Below are 17,107 nucleotides of genomic sequence, written 5' to 3'. Positions count from 1 at the left end.
TTGTCTTTACCACCGCTTTAGTCATTAGACAAGTCCACACAAGAGACAAGAAGCACACACATATATCACTTCAAATCGAAATGTGATTCAAGATTCATCAACATGATTGAAGGACAACGATGCCAAGTAACAATTATCATCGCGAAAACAGGCGATGCTTATTACTCAAACTTGCGTATATTGTATGATTGAAATTGTATCAGGAAACAAGTAGAAAGAAGAGGAAAGCAAAAGAAAGAACCGGTGGTTTCTTCTCTCTTTGCGCCCCCGTGTCTTCGAATTGGGGGGAGGGTGGTGGAGAAGTGGAAAGATTGTCAGCCGCCGCTGATGGGCGGGATGATGGCGAGCTCGTCGCCGTCCCCGACGGCGGCGTCCTCGGGCGCGTACTCCTCGTTGAGCGCGAGCACCATGGATCGCCGGATCTCCTCCAGCCTGGGGAAGGCGGCCAGCACCCGGGCGAGGCAGTCCCCCGCCGTGCTCCCTGCCGGCACCTCCACCGGGGCCTCCGTCACGCCCGTCAGGTCCCGCGCGCGGGCGAAGAAGAGCACCTTCACCTTCACCTTCGCCGCCGCCGTGGGGTTGTCGGCGGAAGCAGCAGCAGCGGCAGCGTGATTGGCTTTGGGATCCAGCGCCATCGCCGGAGGAGGAAGCGGCGGATGCCGATCTGCTCCGCTGCTGCAGATGCTGCTGCGGTCAATGGGATTGTGAAAAATTTATCGGTGAAACTGCGGGGATATGAGATTCTTTGAGAAGTAGGATGAACAGCAAGCGTGGTCGTGCCGGAGTGGTTATCGGGCATGACTAGAAATCATGTGGGCTTTGCCCGCGCAGGTTCGAATCCTGCCGACCACGTTTTTTTGAAAAAAGAATTGCATATTTTTTTTGGTTTTTCTTCAATTTTGCACAACATTTTTGTTTATACTACTCCCTCCGTCTCATAATATAAGAGATTTTGAGTTTTTATTTGCATTGTTTGACCACTTATCTTATTCAAAAAATTTGTACAAATATAAAAAACGAAAATTTGTGCTTAAAGTAATTTAGATAATAAAGTAAGTCAAAAAAAATAAATAATAAATCTAAATTTTTTTTGAACAAGACGAGTGGTCAAACAGTGTAAAGCAAGAACTCAAAATTCCTTATATCATGGAACAGAGCTCAAAATTCCTTATATCATAGGACAGAGGGAGTAGTATTTATAAGACGCTTCACATTCAAATTTCATTTCAGTTTGCACAGCATTTTTCACTTCGTACTTTAGTAAGATACAAAGATGCTTCACATTTCATTTCAAACCTGCTCCTGAGCTCCTTTGACATCGGCCCACCACAAATTAAACAGAGCCCAATTTCCGCAAACATTAATTAAGCCCAACAAGAGCCATCGAAAAGAAGCCCATTAATTACACTTTAATGGCTGCTTGTGATTTTGGCCCGTACCTGCTGGTAATTTTATCCCGTGGTAGCTCGTAAATTTTTGTCCATTGGCATTGACAATCTCCGTACTCCGTTCGTAGTTGCTGATAAATTTGGCATGTAAGAGTGATAATTTCGGACCATATTTGCTGGTAACTTCGATCGGTAGTTGCTACTCCCTCCATCCCATAATTTGCTGGATTTTGAGTTTTTACTTATACTATTTGACCACTAGTCTTATTCAAAAAAATTTTGAATTATTATTTTTTTTTTGACTTACTTTATTATCCAAAGTGCTTTAAGCACAACTTTTCGTTTTTTATATTTGCGCAAATTTTTTAAATAAGACGAGTGGTCAAACAATACAAACAAAAACTCAAAATCCCTTATATTATGGGACGGAGGGAGTTCTTGCTAGTGCAAAAGTCCAGAGTTGATATCCTTAGACCACAAAATGGGTATAACACATACCTATCTTTCAAAACTGGTGCAAGCATAGCCCCCAAAAGTGTATTTATGATGGTTTCAGCTGACGTCATGCCAGAGGCAAAATAAAAACTCACATAAGATGCACGTGTCGGTGAAACATCTTCTCTCTTCTTTATCCCATATCCCCCTCCCGCAACCTACAACCTCAGCGTCGCACTAGTGAGCACGGAAGTCGAGCATGCTCCAAAGGCACACCGATGACCGCAGCGTCCTCCACATCCTACACGTCATCAGCAGGATCAATTAGAGTTTGGGGGAGGGTCACTCGAGACCTCAATTTAGGATCCAATTTCGAGAGGCAAGGTGCGGTGGTGGTAGCTCCGATTTGCGCATGGTGGTGGATCGTGGGGGTGGATGGATCGATCCGGCTCGCTCAAGTTCGAGCCCGGATTTGCTGCTATGGGACGTAAACTAAACTAAACTGATCACGAAAACAGGGATTCTGGAACGTAAATCTGTGCACGAACCCTTTTTCATTGCTAGTAACTACAGCGCACAGGTTCTGTGTTTTTTTTCTCTTTGCGAGAAGGTTATGGTAATTTTGGTTAGGGCTGTCAAAAAAGCTAAAGGCTCGCAAGCTGCTCGAGCTCGGCTTGGCTCAAACTCAATTCGAGCTTGGCTCGAACTCCTAGCAAGCCAAACCCGAGCCTAGCTGCAAGCTTGCGAGCTTTGTCGAGCCGAGCTCAAACTTCTCACGAGCTTAACTATGTGTGTAACTTTTTTTCTTTTATATATGATAAGTACTAGCTCTCAAGGATAAATTAGTATCTATTCATGTAAAAAATTAGTGTATTTTGGCGTTCTCATAATCTTTTTCTTCAATATTGTTAATTAGCACATTATTTTTGCTAAAAACAGGACAGATTTAATTATCACATTATTCTAAAAAAGGACAGATTGAATTAGCACGTATGTTAATACCAAAGACAATGATATTAAATTTATCTTATATCAGTTGTTTATTTTTTTTCACTAACTAGCTAAGCCCAACAGCTATATAAAACTCAGCCTTACTATGATTGAATATTAGTAAATACCACATGCCCAGCCATTTGATTTGACCATCTTAGTGCGCGTGTTACACACATCACTATCTAGGTGGCATCCATTAATTAATTGATAAGATTCAATTCTTGGATCACCATCTAACTACCTCAGCTCGCGTGATTCATAACAAGTGTGCGCGAGAGTCGTAGGTGGCAACAACCAGTACCAAATTCTTTCTTTTGGTTCAAAAGAAAAAGCAATACGGGATCATATGCATAATTAGAATCTCGAATTGAAGAATTAACGCCTAATTAACAAGTTGCTTATACCAATACAGTTGTGGAAAAGGAATTAATATATGGCCACATCTTTTCGTTTATACTTATCAGTTAAATTTTAAATTTCAACATTAAATTTGGAGTTGATTTTAGGGTTGTTTTTATCCAAGTTCATTTTCCAGCTTTTGCTTTTACATAGCTAAGAACACATATATAAAAATTTTATTCACAAATTACTTTTTTTTTTCAAATACGTTGTTCGGCTTATTCCAAGAAGGAGCCAAACAATAGGGCCGATAGTCTTGGCACTATCAGTGCTGTCCATTTGGATCATTTGAGCCACATGATTATTCCTGTACATGTATATACTATGGGCCTGTTCACTTTAATGTCATTTTTAATCTTACCAAATTTTACCAAATTTTAGTAAAGTTACCAAAAAAATAGCTATATTTAGTTTGCTGCCAAATTTTGATAACTATATAAAAAATATTGCCAAAATTTTAGCAATTAGACAACTATGCCAAAATTTGATATTGCCAAAATTTGGTAAGGCTTTTTTGGCATAAAAGTGAATAGGCCCTATGTCCATGTAATATCCAGGAGAAGTACAACCTAGTAAAGACGACGCTGCTTACTAGCCTATCCAGCCATAGCGCAAAATTTCGAAATTTAATTTTGAAATGCATTTTATTTTTTTCATTATAATCTATTTCTCAGCATTGAATTTTAAACTACCAATAACATATAGATATAAAAAAATATTTATAAAATATTGTTTGTTTATTTATTTTCCTGTGACTTATCAGCCGTAGCTCAAACGACCATAACCATCGACGCATTCGTGGATGTTTACATTGCACGTCCTCTATAAACCCGGAAGAGAAAAATTAATCATGGCATGAGCAAGACAAACCAATCCAAGAAATCAATCAATCACGCAACTGCATCATGATATATAGTAGTAATAATAGTATACTTTTTTTTTGCGAGGAGTAATAATAGTATACTGATGATGGGCAATGAGTGTGGCAAGTCCAAAGCGATGGAGTGAAGCTACGTTCTACAGACGATCGATGGCTTCTGTCACTCTTCTTTATTGAGTTATTACTGTTCCTCTCCTCCATCTTGTATGCATTTTCTTCAGAAACTTCTCTCCCCCATCATCCACAACTTGCTGTCCTTGTCTTCTTTTTCTTTTTTTTTCCCCTCCTGCTCTCATCTCAGCCTCTCACTTGAACTGCAGATATATATAAGCACCCAGACATAAAGCAATAGTTTGAGAGAGAGATTCAGAGTTTCAGAGAGGCAGTAGAAGAGAAAGGAGGATCATCATCTTGATCTGAATCTCGGGAAGTTTTTACTGTGGCCTGATGATCTGAGTTCAACCAAGGCTCGAATTTTGTAAGGTAAGAACACAATCATCATCCCTGCAAATCTGTAATACAATTGGATACCTGCAAGCAGAAAGCTTACATATATCAAATATACTCTTCTTCCTCACTGTTTCAGGCTTCCGATCCCCTGAAACCATATTACCAATTCCCCAAGCATTGCAGCAGCTTGTTTAATTTGCTGCAAATTTATGCTTTTGGGGGTTTTTTTTAGTTTGTTTTGGGGTTTTTTTTAGTTTGTTTTGATCGCACTTGTTTTGTTATTTGTTTCTTTTTCGACAACAGAAATTAATCAATCCAGCCTTTTCGATCGCCAAGGTGTATTCGGCCAATCAATTAAGTCATAATTTTTGTGCTCAAAGCTCAATTATTTTCGTCTAACCATTCTTGCATTAGCTAGCGTGTTTTTGGACGCCCTTTTCTCATTCCTAGTGTAACACTTATATAATATGTATAGATTAATGTAATGATATTCAACTCTCTTACGTATTCGGGAAAAAAAAACCTAATTATGGTTTAGATTAGGATTTACCTAGAGTATGTTAATCTCCTTGCACGATGGCAATCTCGGTTTGGATGATTGGATCACCGATTATTGGGGGTGGAATAGTGAAGCCAAGCTGGATCCAACGTGTCTGCACGCCATTGGCTGCGGCCCATCTCTCAGTCAGTGGGCCCACTTCCTTTCGTCATCAAGAAGAATGGACTGGTGGTCGATCCTACGCATACCAAACCTTCCTTACCAAAACTGGTTGAGAGGTACTCTGATCCTACCTCGTATCTCAAGGGGCTACATAATAAATGTGCTATGGTTAACTTACAAAGTTCAACAATACATTTTCAGAAACAACTCGGTATATTAGTTCAAATTCAAACATGTTCCTTTTATTTATAGTTCTAATAATTACACCTAACCTAAAACATAAAACTAGTCTAACGATTCATGATGACCAGTGACCTAATTTGCCGAACTATGATAGCTTATGTGGTAGACTAGGACATCTCTACCTACTTTTTTTTTTCATGAACCCGTTGGTTTGATAAATTCTTTGAAATCCCCTTACGACCACACACACGATGCAATAACACCCATCAACCCATTTGGCAAAGTGAAAATGGTCACATACATCATCCATTATCATTTGTTTCAATGTGAAAAAGAAACATAGGAGAAGAAAATTCTCTAATTAAATTGACACTTCAAAAATCCAATACAAAAAAATATTAATACACACATTTTTCGTGGTTGGTATATGACCAAAATAACCCAAGAAATATTGACAACCCATCTTGTTTCAAATTAGTATTCAACTTACGGCCAACTGGCTCATTTGTCCCCCTCCTCCTACATCATCCTTGTTGCGTTGCAACTCTATTATTGTCTTCATATTCTTTTTTCCAAGCCAGCTTGGAATTCCATAGTATCCTAATGTGTAAACTATTAATCAAATGACCAAACATATTTGGGGTCATATCCTGGTTTGGAAGTTTGTGTTATTTTATCCATGGATGATTGATGTTACACGTTATTCGCATGATGACCCTCCGGCACATGACACACTTATGTCAAATTTTATTATACCAATGGTGAACGAGGTTCTAATTAATTAGCCTCACACATGCATGCTGTTGGCTAGCATTGAAATGTTATTGTGTGTTGGTATTAAACTTATGGTTGAACTAGTTAATTAGAACAATTAAGAGATCCAATGTTTAGATGTAGAATTGACAAAAATAAATATAGTGCTATTACTTGTATATGCTCAAAGGCCCTATATATTAAGGGTTCTAAAGATTGTTTTAAAAATAAACAAGCATATGCTTTTTTTTAAAGTAAAACACGCATATATCTTACTTTAAAATAATATCTCTTCGGCATGCTATGTCATTGTAGCATTTATTTGGTACATCACTAACGTGAAAACTATTTCATATTTGAAACACAATATGTGTGCCTATTTATATTTCTTAAATTCAAAATATTCTAAAAGATACATATCGATCATTTCCGAGAAAACAATGTGCCTATATTCATAAGCACAATGGTGGTTTAGTAACACAAACACATAAAAATTAAATCGCAAATATCATGATATTGTTTCAAGAAATATGAAATTCACTAAAGATGTTAATCTAATTGTAGAACCATTCTATGATATTCATGACAATGCAGTAATGTTGGGCATTCCATGTCAAGCTGAGATTCCATTTGGCTAGAAGTAGTGAAGTACTAAAAGGAAACAACATATGAAAATTCTGTTGCTGTAGCCAAAATAAAACTGGAGCAATCCACGAGAAGTAGTGTACTAGTGTGTGGGCTTATTTGGGATTACTCCAACTTTCAAATCTAGTTCAGGAATGGAGCTACGAAATGGCCCGACCCTGCTCCATCCCCTAATTTACTTTTCCATTTCACTCTAACTCGCTTCGCTCCGTTGGTTGGCTCTAAGCTAGAGCTCTACCAAATAAACCCTAAAGCATGTGATCAATATGCTGTGAAAATAGCAGGTTAGTGTGTAAAGGAACTTTTTTGGACGACCTTGTTTTGGTGATTACCGAATCTGGATGCTTAAAGGCATGTTTAGTTCGTAAAAAGAAAATTTTTGGGTGTCACATCGAATGTTTGACAGGATGTCGGAAGAGGTTTTCGGACACAAATGAAAAAACTAATTGCATAACTCACCTGGAAACCGCAAGACGAATCTTTTGAGCCTAATTAATCCGTCATTAGCACATGTATGTTACTGTAGTACTTATGGCTAATCATAGACTAATTAGACTCAAAAGATTCGGCTCGCGATTTCCTCATTAACTATGCAATTAGTTTTTTAATATATATTTAATGTTCTATGTATGTGTCTAAAGATTCGATATGATGTTTTTGGGTAAAATTTTGGGAACTAAACCAGGCAAAAAAAAAACAAAGTCTACGTTGATGTTTGGTGGGTCCCACAAGCAAAATTCCATCCATGTGTACACGTATCAATTTTGCATCCACTGGCTGCATCTGCATTCGCCAGTCAGCCTCCCAATCAAACGCTACGTGGCTTCTGGGACCCACAGGCGGCGGAGTGGGGCCCAGTCGCCATGTGTGCTTGTACTTCGTTGCCCAGTCCCCGGTGGGCCCGTATTTTAGGGCCACATCTGCGCCGTCCATTTCTGAACGTCCGGTCCCCGCATCCGCATGTTGTCCTGACTAGCACGCATCGCATAATGCCTTCTCTCTCTGTTTGTCTGACGCACATTCAATCTTCTAAAACAGACAATTTACAGTTTTTTAAAAAGCAAAACTTTGAACTAAAAATTTCCAAATTGCGCCTTAATGAATTATTTGTGGAAAACGTCTTTAATCACCCTCCAACCATTTATAAATTGACCATAAATCACTTGCTGATCAAACTTTTAAAATTTTAACCATCAATTTTATATTGGAATAATTTATGGATATAATTTTATGATATTATGTTGGTACATTTCAAGACAAATCTACTTATATTTTTTTAGAAAAAATACTAAGAATTTGATGGATTATTGGTAGCCAGAATTATAAAATTTTGATCAAATTGAATCTAAATATCAAATATTTATGGTCAGACAGGGCGAGGTAAGGATCATGAAGATACACCACTAATATGCCTCAAGAGGCTCAATTTGTGGTTGCTGTGCTGTGCTTTGCTTAATTTTTAAAGTTGATGTAGGAATTTGAACTTATTGTATTTTAATTCAGTGATCGAATTACAAATAGATAAAATATGTTTTTCAATTTTCATGATTCCCCATTTTTATATTTTTAGACTATAATATATCGTTTGCAATATAAATTAAAATAAAACCAGTTAGCCAAACACCAAAATGTGTAAAAGTTGTTGGTACAAATGAGATTATCATAATCCACCGTAATGCCCATAGAAGTCGGAGCATTTTTGTAGTACATGCATGTGTAGCGTTCAAAGTTCATTGTTATTCTTAGACTTGCCCTTTTTTTTTTTCCAATGGTAATAATTGATCATTGCAAAAAAAAAAAGAAAAAAAAGGGCAAGGGCTTTGTATGGTTTGACGCCAAAGTTGCATTTTGGAATTCAAACAAGCCAAATAATTGTGGTCTAGCACTCGAAGATGCTCGTAGGGGCAGAGTTTGCGTGCGTGTGTTCATAGGGGTGAGGTGAGTGCGCGTGCGTTGTGAGTGTCTGTACTATGTAATTCTTAAAAAAAACAATTGGACAATGCTTTTTTCTACAAACCAAATAGATGATCAATATTTTCATATTGCCAAATTTGTGGCATGTCTCCAATCACATTTAGAAGTGTGATAGGTATACATACCTCTGACTTGTATACTCAAAAAAAAGAAAAGGAAAAAAAAACATACTATTCCCACAAGATAACTCCCCTGGATTTTCTAAAATATACAAACATCCAAAAACATTTTAAGATCATTTCCCATCATCAAACACATGATCATTTTTTCCTCTAATAATAATTATTAATCTTGGCCTCCTCTTGGATTCTTCCTAACCTGTATACATTGCAGAGAAGCCAAGCAAAGAAAGTCTCGCGGAGAAGAGAAGAAGAAGAAGAAGAAGAAGAAGAGCTCTCTGACCAAAGCGGCGGAGGCGGCGGAATGGAGGGGCAGTCGCAGCACCGGGCGCCGGAGAGGGAGGGGAGCCACAACTACGACATCGAGAGCACGGACGGGTCCGGCGGGCTGTGGCGGCGGAACGGCTCGTCGTCGGGGGCGCTGCTCCGCTACAACGACAGCGGCGGCGGCCGCAGCGGGAGCGCCGGGGAGCCGCTGCTGCGGAAGCGCACCATGAACACCACCTCCCAGATCGCCATCGTCGGCGCCAACGTCTGCCCCATCGAGAGCCTCGACTACGAGTACGCATTCCCGCGCCCTCTGTTCATCTGCTCAATGCTTTTGTTCTTTTAGTTACATCATTTATGGGTGATTTATTAGGTGGTTCGGTTGCATTTAGGAGACATATTTGATCTTTACTGGATTAACCTTGCAAATTCAAGTGCTTTTATTGCTGTTTCAATGATGGGGAATAGTGCAAAACATGATTCTTGTTTCTATGTCATTAGCGATTAGTCAAGGCGATGTTAGCACATAATCTCGAATCTCGGGTAGCCGAATGCTAGCTTTTCCCTTAGCTAGCTCCTTGCTGATCTGGCTTGTACTTCAAATAACCAGTACTCCCTTTTGTTTCTTTGGGTGATTATTGAGTATGGAAACGAAGTTACTAGGAGCTCATTTGAAGTAAGAAAAAAGAGGTGGAAGCTACAATGGATTATATCAATCAATTTAGACATTGTTTTTGAAGAATAAATGCAGTGATAGTACAGAACCAATAATTTGAAAGATAAAATTTCATGCAAATACCATGCGGCAGTTCATTAGATGATTTTTTTCTTATTTGGGAGATGTTAACTGAAGAATGAATTGCAGAGAGAAAGGACATGTGTAGATACTAATATCATGTAGGAGGAAAACTGTATTAATTAATTAAGATGAACAAGAACCAAAATTTGATCCAAAGAGGGCTTTTTTTTTAAGCCAAAGTGAACTTGAACCTGTATTCCTAGATAAATGCAAGTATCAAACATTTGTATTAGACATTTTAGTCCATCTGTTACATCCTTCATATGTTTTATGTTTCAGAGTTGTTGAGAACGACCTTTTCAAGCAAGACTGGCGATCAAGAAAGAAGAAGCAGATATTTCAGTACATTGTTCTGAAGTGGACCTTGGTGCTTCTTATTGGCCTGTTGACTGGACTTGTTGGCTTCTTCAACAATCTTGCAGTTGAAAACATTGCTGGATTCAAACTGTTGCTCACGGGTAATCTTATGCTAAAGGAAAGGTAAGGTTTCATTTTGCATTTGATGGGAGAACTATTTTGCTGTTTTTGCTATTTTTCCGTACATTGCTTCAGATCCTGCTGATGATTTATAACTCATCACAGCTGTAGAATACATTATTCGGCTATTTGCTACACTTTTATACATTGTATTGTGATAATGCTTCATATGTTGCTAAGGTCATGGAAAACAGTCTTTTAAGTTTCTTTGTTGCAGTAGGCAGTGCTCCTGTCATTACTTCAGAAAACAAGGGTTTCTTTGTTGCAAGCAGTAACAAGTGAGTCGATATAGTAGAAAAGCTTGTGTTATGCGTAGCTGTGGAGCATATGAAGTTGCTAATAGAGATTTATTAATGACAACTTTGTAATGATTCAAAATAATCAATAGAGATGAGATATTCAATAGTTTACAACTGCGGAATTATTTGAAGTAATCAATGGTGGCTTGCTTCCAGTGCAGGTATTTAACTGCATTTTTCGCTTATGGAGGTTGCAATTTGGTCTTAGCAGCTGCAGCGGCAGCAATATGTGCTTACATTGCACCTGCTGCTGCTGGGTCTGGTATTCCCGAAGTTAAAGCATATCTTAATGGAGTTGATGCATATTCAATATTGGCCCCCAGTACGCTCTTTGTGAAGGTATATCTAACTTAGAATCAGATGCATTGCGTATCTTCCCAGAATTAACTTGTGAAATAGGATCATGGGATCGCTAAGCTCCATTGCTTACTATTGTTCATATCATATTACATAAATATTTTCGTAAAACAAAGTATTCTACCTTTTATTTTCCTGGTGCATATGTTTTGTGGGATCGTGGGTAGTGTGAAGTTTCACTGAGAGATAATGATATATTCCCTCCGGTTTCATTTTAATTGACGTTTTGGACAATAACACGGTCTACAAGATATATCTTTGACCTTATTTTTCTACTATAATATATATAATAAATAAATGCATGTTTACTTTTAAAAGACAAATCTATATATGTTGTTCTAGCTCTTTTAAACTAAATATTTTTAAAGTTATTGATGGTCAAAGTTAAAAAAGTTTGACCACAACCTTGTCCAAAACGTCAATTAATATGGAACCGGAGGGAGTATGGAGCCTATTTGTAATTGAAATATCCAATGTCATTCTACTACTAAAGTACAAAATAGAAAATACTGTACTGTTTTACTGATTTCTACTAGTAGCTGCAGGTTTAGAAAGTGGTATAGCCGGTTCATTCTCACTTTTCTGTGCTGATAGAAACCTAGTAGATTCTAGTGAATGCCCTTTGTGAAAATTATACAGCTGATTAAGTTTGAAAATCTTACAGTGGATATGACTGTTTTTATAATTGATTGTTGGAAGTATTATGAACCTGTTTGCAGTTGGTATGTACGTCTGTATTGATAATTTTTTACAAATTCTACAAGTAACAATTGTGGGTTCTGGTTTCTGTAGAATCTCATCTTCTAATTGTTCTACTACTTTGTAGATATTTGGTTCAATACTTGGAGTTTCAGCTGGATTTGTACTTGGAAAGGAAGGTCCTATGGTACATACAGGGGCATGTATTGCCAACTTGCTTGGTCAGGGAGGATCCCGCAAGTACCGGCTTACATGTAATTGGCTAAGATATTTTAAGAATGACAGGGATAGGCGGGATTTAATTACATGCGGGTCTGCAGCTGGAGTGGCAGCTGCCTTCCGTGCTCCTGTTGGTGGTGTCCTATTTGCTCTTGAGGAAGCAGCATCATGGTAGCAGTTCTTTCCTTGGAAGCTATAAATTTTCTTTTGAATGAAGCATTTTCTTTGTTTGACTTGTCTGCCATTCCTGTGATATCTTTTTTATGAAATAAATTATCACTGGGATTTTACAAAATTGTAACAATAGTAGTCTGCAGCAATCAGCTTCAGTATGCATCTTTCTTCTTCTATTAATGCAATGATATGCTCATTGCATATTCGAGACAAAGAAAGTATGCATCTTTCGTATCTAATATTGATGTTAAGTGTGTCTTTGGTTTTTTGACAAGAACCATTCTTTGGACATGTAGTTATATGGCTGTATCAGTAGATTTAAACTCAAAAAGAATTTGATAATTCCATAGTTATCAATAATTAATTTGCATTTTTGTCATCAAAACTTTCTATGCCAACATGACAATTAATGATAGTTTTTCATAACTTGTTTTATAGGTGGCGAAGTGCTCTTTTGTGGAGGGCGTTCTTTACAACGGCTGTTGTTGCTGTCGTGTTGAGATCTCTGATTGAGTTCTGTCGTAGTGGAAAATGCGGTCTCTTTGGGCAAGGTGGATTAATTATGTTCGATCTCAGTTCAACTGTTGCAACCTACAGTACTCCAGATCTAATAGCAATAATTATCCTTGGAATAATTGGTGGAATCTTTGGAGGCCTTTTTAATTTTCTCTTGGACAAGGTTCTCCGTGTTTACAGTATCATAAACGAGTAAGTACTATGTAGCAATTGTAAATTGGTACAAATGGATTTGCAATAGCCTCTTCTGCTTGTGTTGCTAATTAAGATGTGATATCTTCTGCTTTGTTCATATTCCTGCAGGAGAGGTGCTCCATTCAAGATCCTTCTCACTATAACAATATCAATTATCACATCAATGTGCTCTTATGGTCTCCCTTGGCTTGCTGCGTGCACTCCATGTCCCGTGGATGCTGTGGAGCAATGTCCCACCATTGGACGCTCTGGTAACTTCAAGAACTTTCAATGTCCACCAGGGCATTACAATGATCTTGCATCACTCTTTTTCAATACAAATGATGATGCCATCCGCAACCTCTTTAGCAATGGGACTGAATCTGAGTTCCACATGTCCACCCTTTTCATCTTTTTCACTGCTGTGTACTGCCTTGGAATTCTGACGTACGGTGTTGCCGTCCCATCCGGTCTCTTCATCCCTGTTATTCTCGCTGGTGCAACATACGGGCGCATAGTGGGGACACTTCTTGGATCCATATCCGACCTTGATCCTGGTCTTTTTGCCCTTCTTGGTGCAGCATCTTTTCTTGGTGGAACAATGAGAATGACCGTGTCAGTCTGCGTGATCCTTCTAGAGCTCACCAACGACCTGGCCATGCTCCCTCTGGTCATGCTTGTTCTTCTCATATCGAAGACTATAGCAGATAACTTTAATAAAGGAGTTTATGATCAGATAGTGGTAATGAAAGGCTTGCCATACATGGAGGCTCATGCTGAACCATACATGAGGCACTTGGTTGCTGGCGATGTTGTGTCTGGCCCACTTATTACGTTTTCAGGTGTCGAGAAGGTGGGAAACATTGTCCATGCGTTAAGGTTCACAGGCCACAATGGATTCCCAGTGGTTGATGAGCCACCTCTAACGGAAGCACCTGAATTGGTCGGGCTCGTGACAAGGTCTCATCTGTTGGTTTTGCTGAATGGCAAGATGTTCATGAAAGACCAGCTGAAAACTAGTGGTAGCTTTGTCCTTCAAAGATTCGGTGCCTTTGATTTTGCCAAGCCAGGGTCAGGGAAAGGCTTGAAAATTCAGGACCTGGACTTCACTGATGAGGAGATGGAAATGTATGTGGATCTCCATCCCGTTACAAACACCTCACCTTATACGGTGGTTGAGACAATGTCACTCGCAAAAGCTGCAATCCTATTCCGTGCACTAGGATTGAGGCACCTTTTGGTTGTGCCAAAGACACCAGATGTAAGTACTCTCACACTCATTAAGTCACGCATGGAATGCACTTACATGCGAAATAACAGTAAAGATTTAGGAATGCTTACAAGTGATTCAATTACTTAACCTTGCATAGATCATTTCTGTGCTTCTATTCGCTATCTCGTATCTGCGATCTGCATTCTAGAATTTATTTTTTACATGGCAGTTAAAGTCATACTGTAGGTCATTATTCCTTCAATACATGCCAAGATCAAACTTTACCCCTCATATACGATGTTTTCCAATACACGTACACGTACTATTGTCTTGTTATTACAGGCTAGTTTTGAAAATTATACCCCCTTCATTCACTTTTATTAAGCGTATTTTGACCTGAAAGATTTTGACTTATTAGTTAACATACAAGTATGTTTAGTATATAAAACTTATACCATTAGATTCATATTTCAAAGCACTTTCATACTAGATTGGTTTTACATCTGTTAGGAATATGTTTTATGAGAAATAAATGGTCAAAGTTTAGTCTTAAAGACTTTCTGAAATTAAAATACGCCTTATGAAAAAAAGAAACTGAGGGAGCAACTTGTATGACAACACATTGTCTTTTTCCCTTTCCTGTTGGCTGCAGAGGCCACCCATTGTCGGAATTCTCACGAGGCATGATTTCGTCGAAGAACATATCCACGGGCTGTTCCCAAATCTCAATCCTCACAAGTTCCACTCGACATCGATGGGAGGCTGATTGTTAAGCGTTTTGCTTATTTTGAGTCTGACAGGAAGCGCTCTGTAAATGTAGAGCAAACATTGGGAACACCGAAATTTTATATCATAAAGTTGTGCTAAGGCATATTTGAAAGTTGAGATGCCTGAATGTTTTTTTTACAGTGAAATCAGACCAAAATTGATGTAGCCGACAGCCCTGCTCAAGTACCAATTTTTTGTTAAATCATAAATATTAATTCTCAACTTTTAAAAAAATGTAGGTATCAACTTAGCTTTACCTTATTTTTCTTCTACTTCTAGACTTCTAGTAGTAAGAAAAATGAACCTAAGCCAATCCCAGTTTTTGTTAACCTAAAAAGGTATAAAACAGCCTCTAGCCATGTGCCTTTCTTCTGTGTTATATGGACATTCTAATCATAAGCGCATTGTTCTGTATAACTATGATTTGTCAAGAGTACTTTCCAGCCTTTCATCAGAGTTCCATCTGTCAAGGATATACTAACATACTTTTGCTAAAGAACATGAAAGATATAATAAAAAAAAATACTGATTTGTGATGCCATATAATATGGGAGTGGATTTTAATCCCTCGAGTGATGTCCCCTCGTTGTTCGCATGTCACTCAAATAGTTAGGGAAAAATTTAAGAAGATGTATTAATATATGATATATCACTACACAAACATACAAGTTCAAATTCATCTTCTACATCTCGCAACAAAAAAACAAATTTGACTGTAAATATGCGTTAATTAGCTGTAGTTTAATTTGTTTTTTTACGAGATGTAAAAGTTGAATCTGAACTTACATGTTTGTGGAGTGATATATTACATATTAATACATCTTCTCAATATTTTTTTAATTTTTTTCATAACCATTTGAGTGACATGCAAATAACGAGGAGATATCCCCTGAAGGGATCAAAATAGTTTCCCATATAATATGCAATGATGCTCATGCATGAAGGCCTTGAAAAATACTGCTCCAAAACATTGAAAACTTATACTAGATAAGACACACTGTAATACTATATTGCTATATTATAGAACGAGTGGAGTACTACTACTAGTATACTACATGAAAATGGAGGGAAAAAAAATGAAGCCTCCAAACTCCATTGTTTACAGCTAGGATGTCCCCAGATGCTGCCCACATATGCAAACAAATGGTTCTACAGAGAGGGTGGCACCTGCCCTCCAACAACCAGCAGTGACAGTCACAATGCAATGATGTTGTCCCTGAAGATTCCAGCATTATGGTCTTTGCTTATGCAGTTCCTCACTGCCCAAAGAAAAAACAACTTTCAGACAACACTCTGCTGCAGAGGAGTAGATCTTTTTTTTTCTTTTTCGTGCATGCTGAAAAGTTTTTGGATTGCTGGAGTAGTGTGTTGTGATGCTGGGTGAAAAATCAGTGTAAGTGTGTAACCAAATGGAGTTGCTACCAATGTGATATGATCTTGTTTGCTGCCCTCCCAAGTAAGGCGGGCAATGCCCGGGTCTCGGATCGAAATCTGGTCGGGTACGATCGGATTATGTTATTCCTTTATTATACCTCGAATTTTTTTTCTTTGTAGTTAGAGGCAGCCACAGATAGTTTCGGGTAACCTATCATTTATCCCGTGTAATATCCTATTCCTTCCGTCCCAAAAAAAAAGATCCTAGAACTAGATGTGGCATATTGTAGTACAACATCTAAACATCCAGTATTAGGTTAGTTTTTTATAGGATGGAGGGAGTATATTTTTTTTCTCGGGATGATATATCTCTAAACCACAGTTATTAAACCTAGGAATGCAATTAGAGTGTAAAAGAATTATCCAATGATATATCAAGGAAAAAATACGTAATATTACTTGTGAACTCATAAATAAATAATTAATTATTTTTATCAGGTTTATAAATAGATTCGTAATAGATTTTGTTATACGTTTGATAATACGATACATTCGAAAATATACAACTCTTCCCACATCATCTCCCATATCATTTTTAGTGAATTCAGATTCAGATGCGAATAATACCGGCTATCCACTACCTGCATCTTATGTCTGTCTTTTGTTCTCTTTCAAAGAAAAACGTCCTTTGCTAGCAAGTGTTGTTAATTGCCCTGCCCTTCTTTTCTGACAACTGCATATTTCAGTGCAACTGCATTTTTTTCAATGCAGTCGGCCAAACTTTAATATCCTCATTGATCTTGTCTGTCTACAAGTAGTACCAAGATTCACCAACATTGAATCATCACCATATTAAGAACTTCTGATGACTCTGAAGTATGCACATGCACA

At 38.0% G+C, this 17,107-nt stretch overlaps 2 protein-coding genes and 1 non-coding gene across 6 annotated transcripts; 2 read left to right on the top strand and 1 right to left on the bottom strand.

Annotated features, from left to right (window-relative positions):
- Positions 1-63: 63 nt before the first annotated feature.
- LOC127762873 (molybdopterin synthase sulfur carrier subunit) lies at positions 64-761 on the bottom strand. Its single transcript, XM_052287401.1, has one exon. The coding sequence runs from the start codon at positions 633-635 to the stop codon at positions 315-317; it is 321 nt and encodes a 106-aa protein (XP_052143361.1). The 5' UTR covers positions 636-761; the 3' UTR covers positions 64-314.
- Positions 762-770: 9 nt separating this feature from the next.
- TRNAS-AGA (transfer RNA serine (anticodon AGA)) lies at positions 771-852 on the top strand. The gene has a single exon. It is a non-coding gene; the product is annotated as a tRNA-Ser (tRNA).
- Positions 853-4,172: 3,320 nt separating this feature from the next.
- Positions 4,173-14,954, top strand: LOC127763060 (chloride channel protein CLC-c-like). Of its 4 annotated transcripts, none has more exons than XM_052287640.1 (9): positions 4,173-4,272; positions 4,416-4,573; positions 9,095-9,441; positions 10,226-10,426; positions 10,884-11,061; positions 11,906-12,168; positions 12,610-12,879; positions 12,991-14,122; positions 14,727-14,954. In XM_052287640.1, the coding sequence occupies exons 3-9, from the start codon at positions 9,185-9,187 to the stop codon at positions 14,838-14,840; spliced, it is 2,415 nt and encodes an 804-aa protein (XP_052143600.1). In that variant the 5' UTR covers positions 4,173-4,272; positions 4,416-4,573; positions 9,095-9,184; the 3' UTR covers positions 14,841-14,954. The 4 variants fall into 4 exon arrangements, with proteins under 4 accessions (XP_052143600.1, XP_052143597.1, XP_052143598.1 ...); XM_052287637.1 differs by having other exon boundaries at positions 4,416-4,578; XM_052287638.1 differs by having other exon boundaries at positions 4,191-4,299; positions 4,416-4,578.
- The last annotated feature ends 2,153 nt before the right edge of the window (positions 14,955-17,107 follow it).

This window comes from Oryza glaberrima, chromosome 2 (assembly GCF_000147395.1).
Source record: "Oryza glaberrima chromosome 2, OglaRS2, whole genome shotgun sequence".
In the NCBI taxonomy this organism is placed as follows: Eukaryota; Viridiplantae; Streptophyta; class Magnoliopsida; order Poales; family Poaceae; genus Oryza; species Oryza glaberrima.
Note: the sequence above shows the minus strand (reverse complement) of the source record. Positions and strands in the feature narration are given on the sequence as shown.

What these genes read in the sequence shown, in the direction of transcription:
- LOC127763060 (XM_052287640.1), top strand. Translation starts at nt 9,185, where the DNA reads ATGGAGGGGCAGTCGCAGCACCGGGCGCCGGAGAGGGAGGGGAGCCAC. An exon ending in CCAGTACGCTCTTTGTGAAG is followed by an intron (nt 11,062 to 11,905) that starts GTATATCTAACT and finishes ACTACTTTGTAG; the next exon opens with ATATTTGGTTCAATACTTGG. An exon ending in GTTTACAGTATCATAAACGA is followed by an intron (nt 12,880 to 12,990) that starts GTAAGTACTATG and finishes ATATTCCTGCAG; the next exon opens with GAGAGGTGCTCCATTCAAGA.
- LOC127762873 (XM_052287401.1), bottom strand. Translation starts at nt 635, where the DNA reads ATGGCGCTGGATCCCAAAGCCAATCACGCTGCCGCTGCTGCTGCTTCC.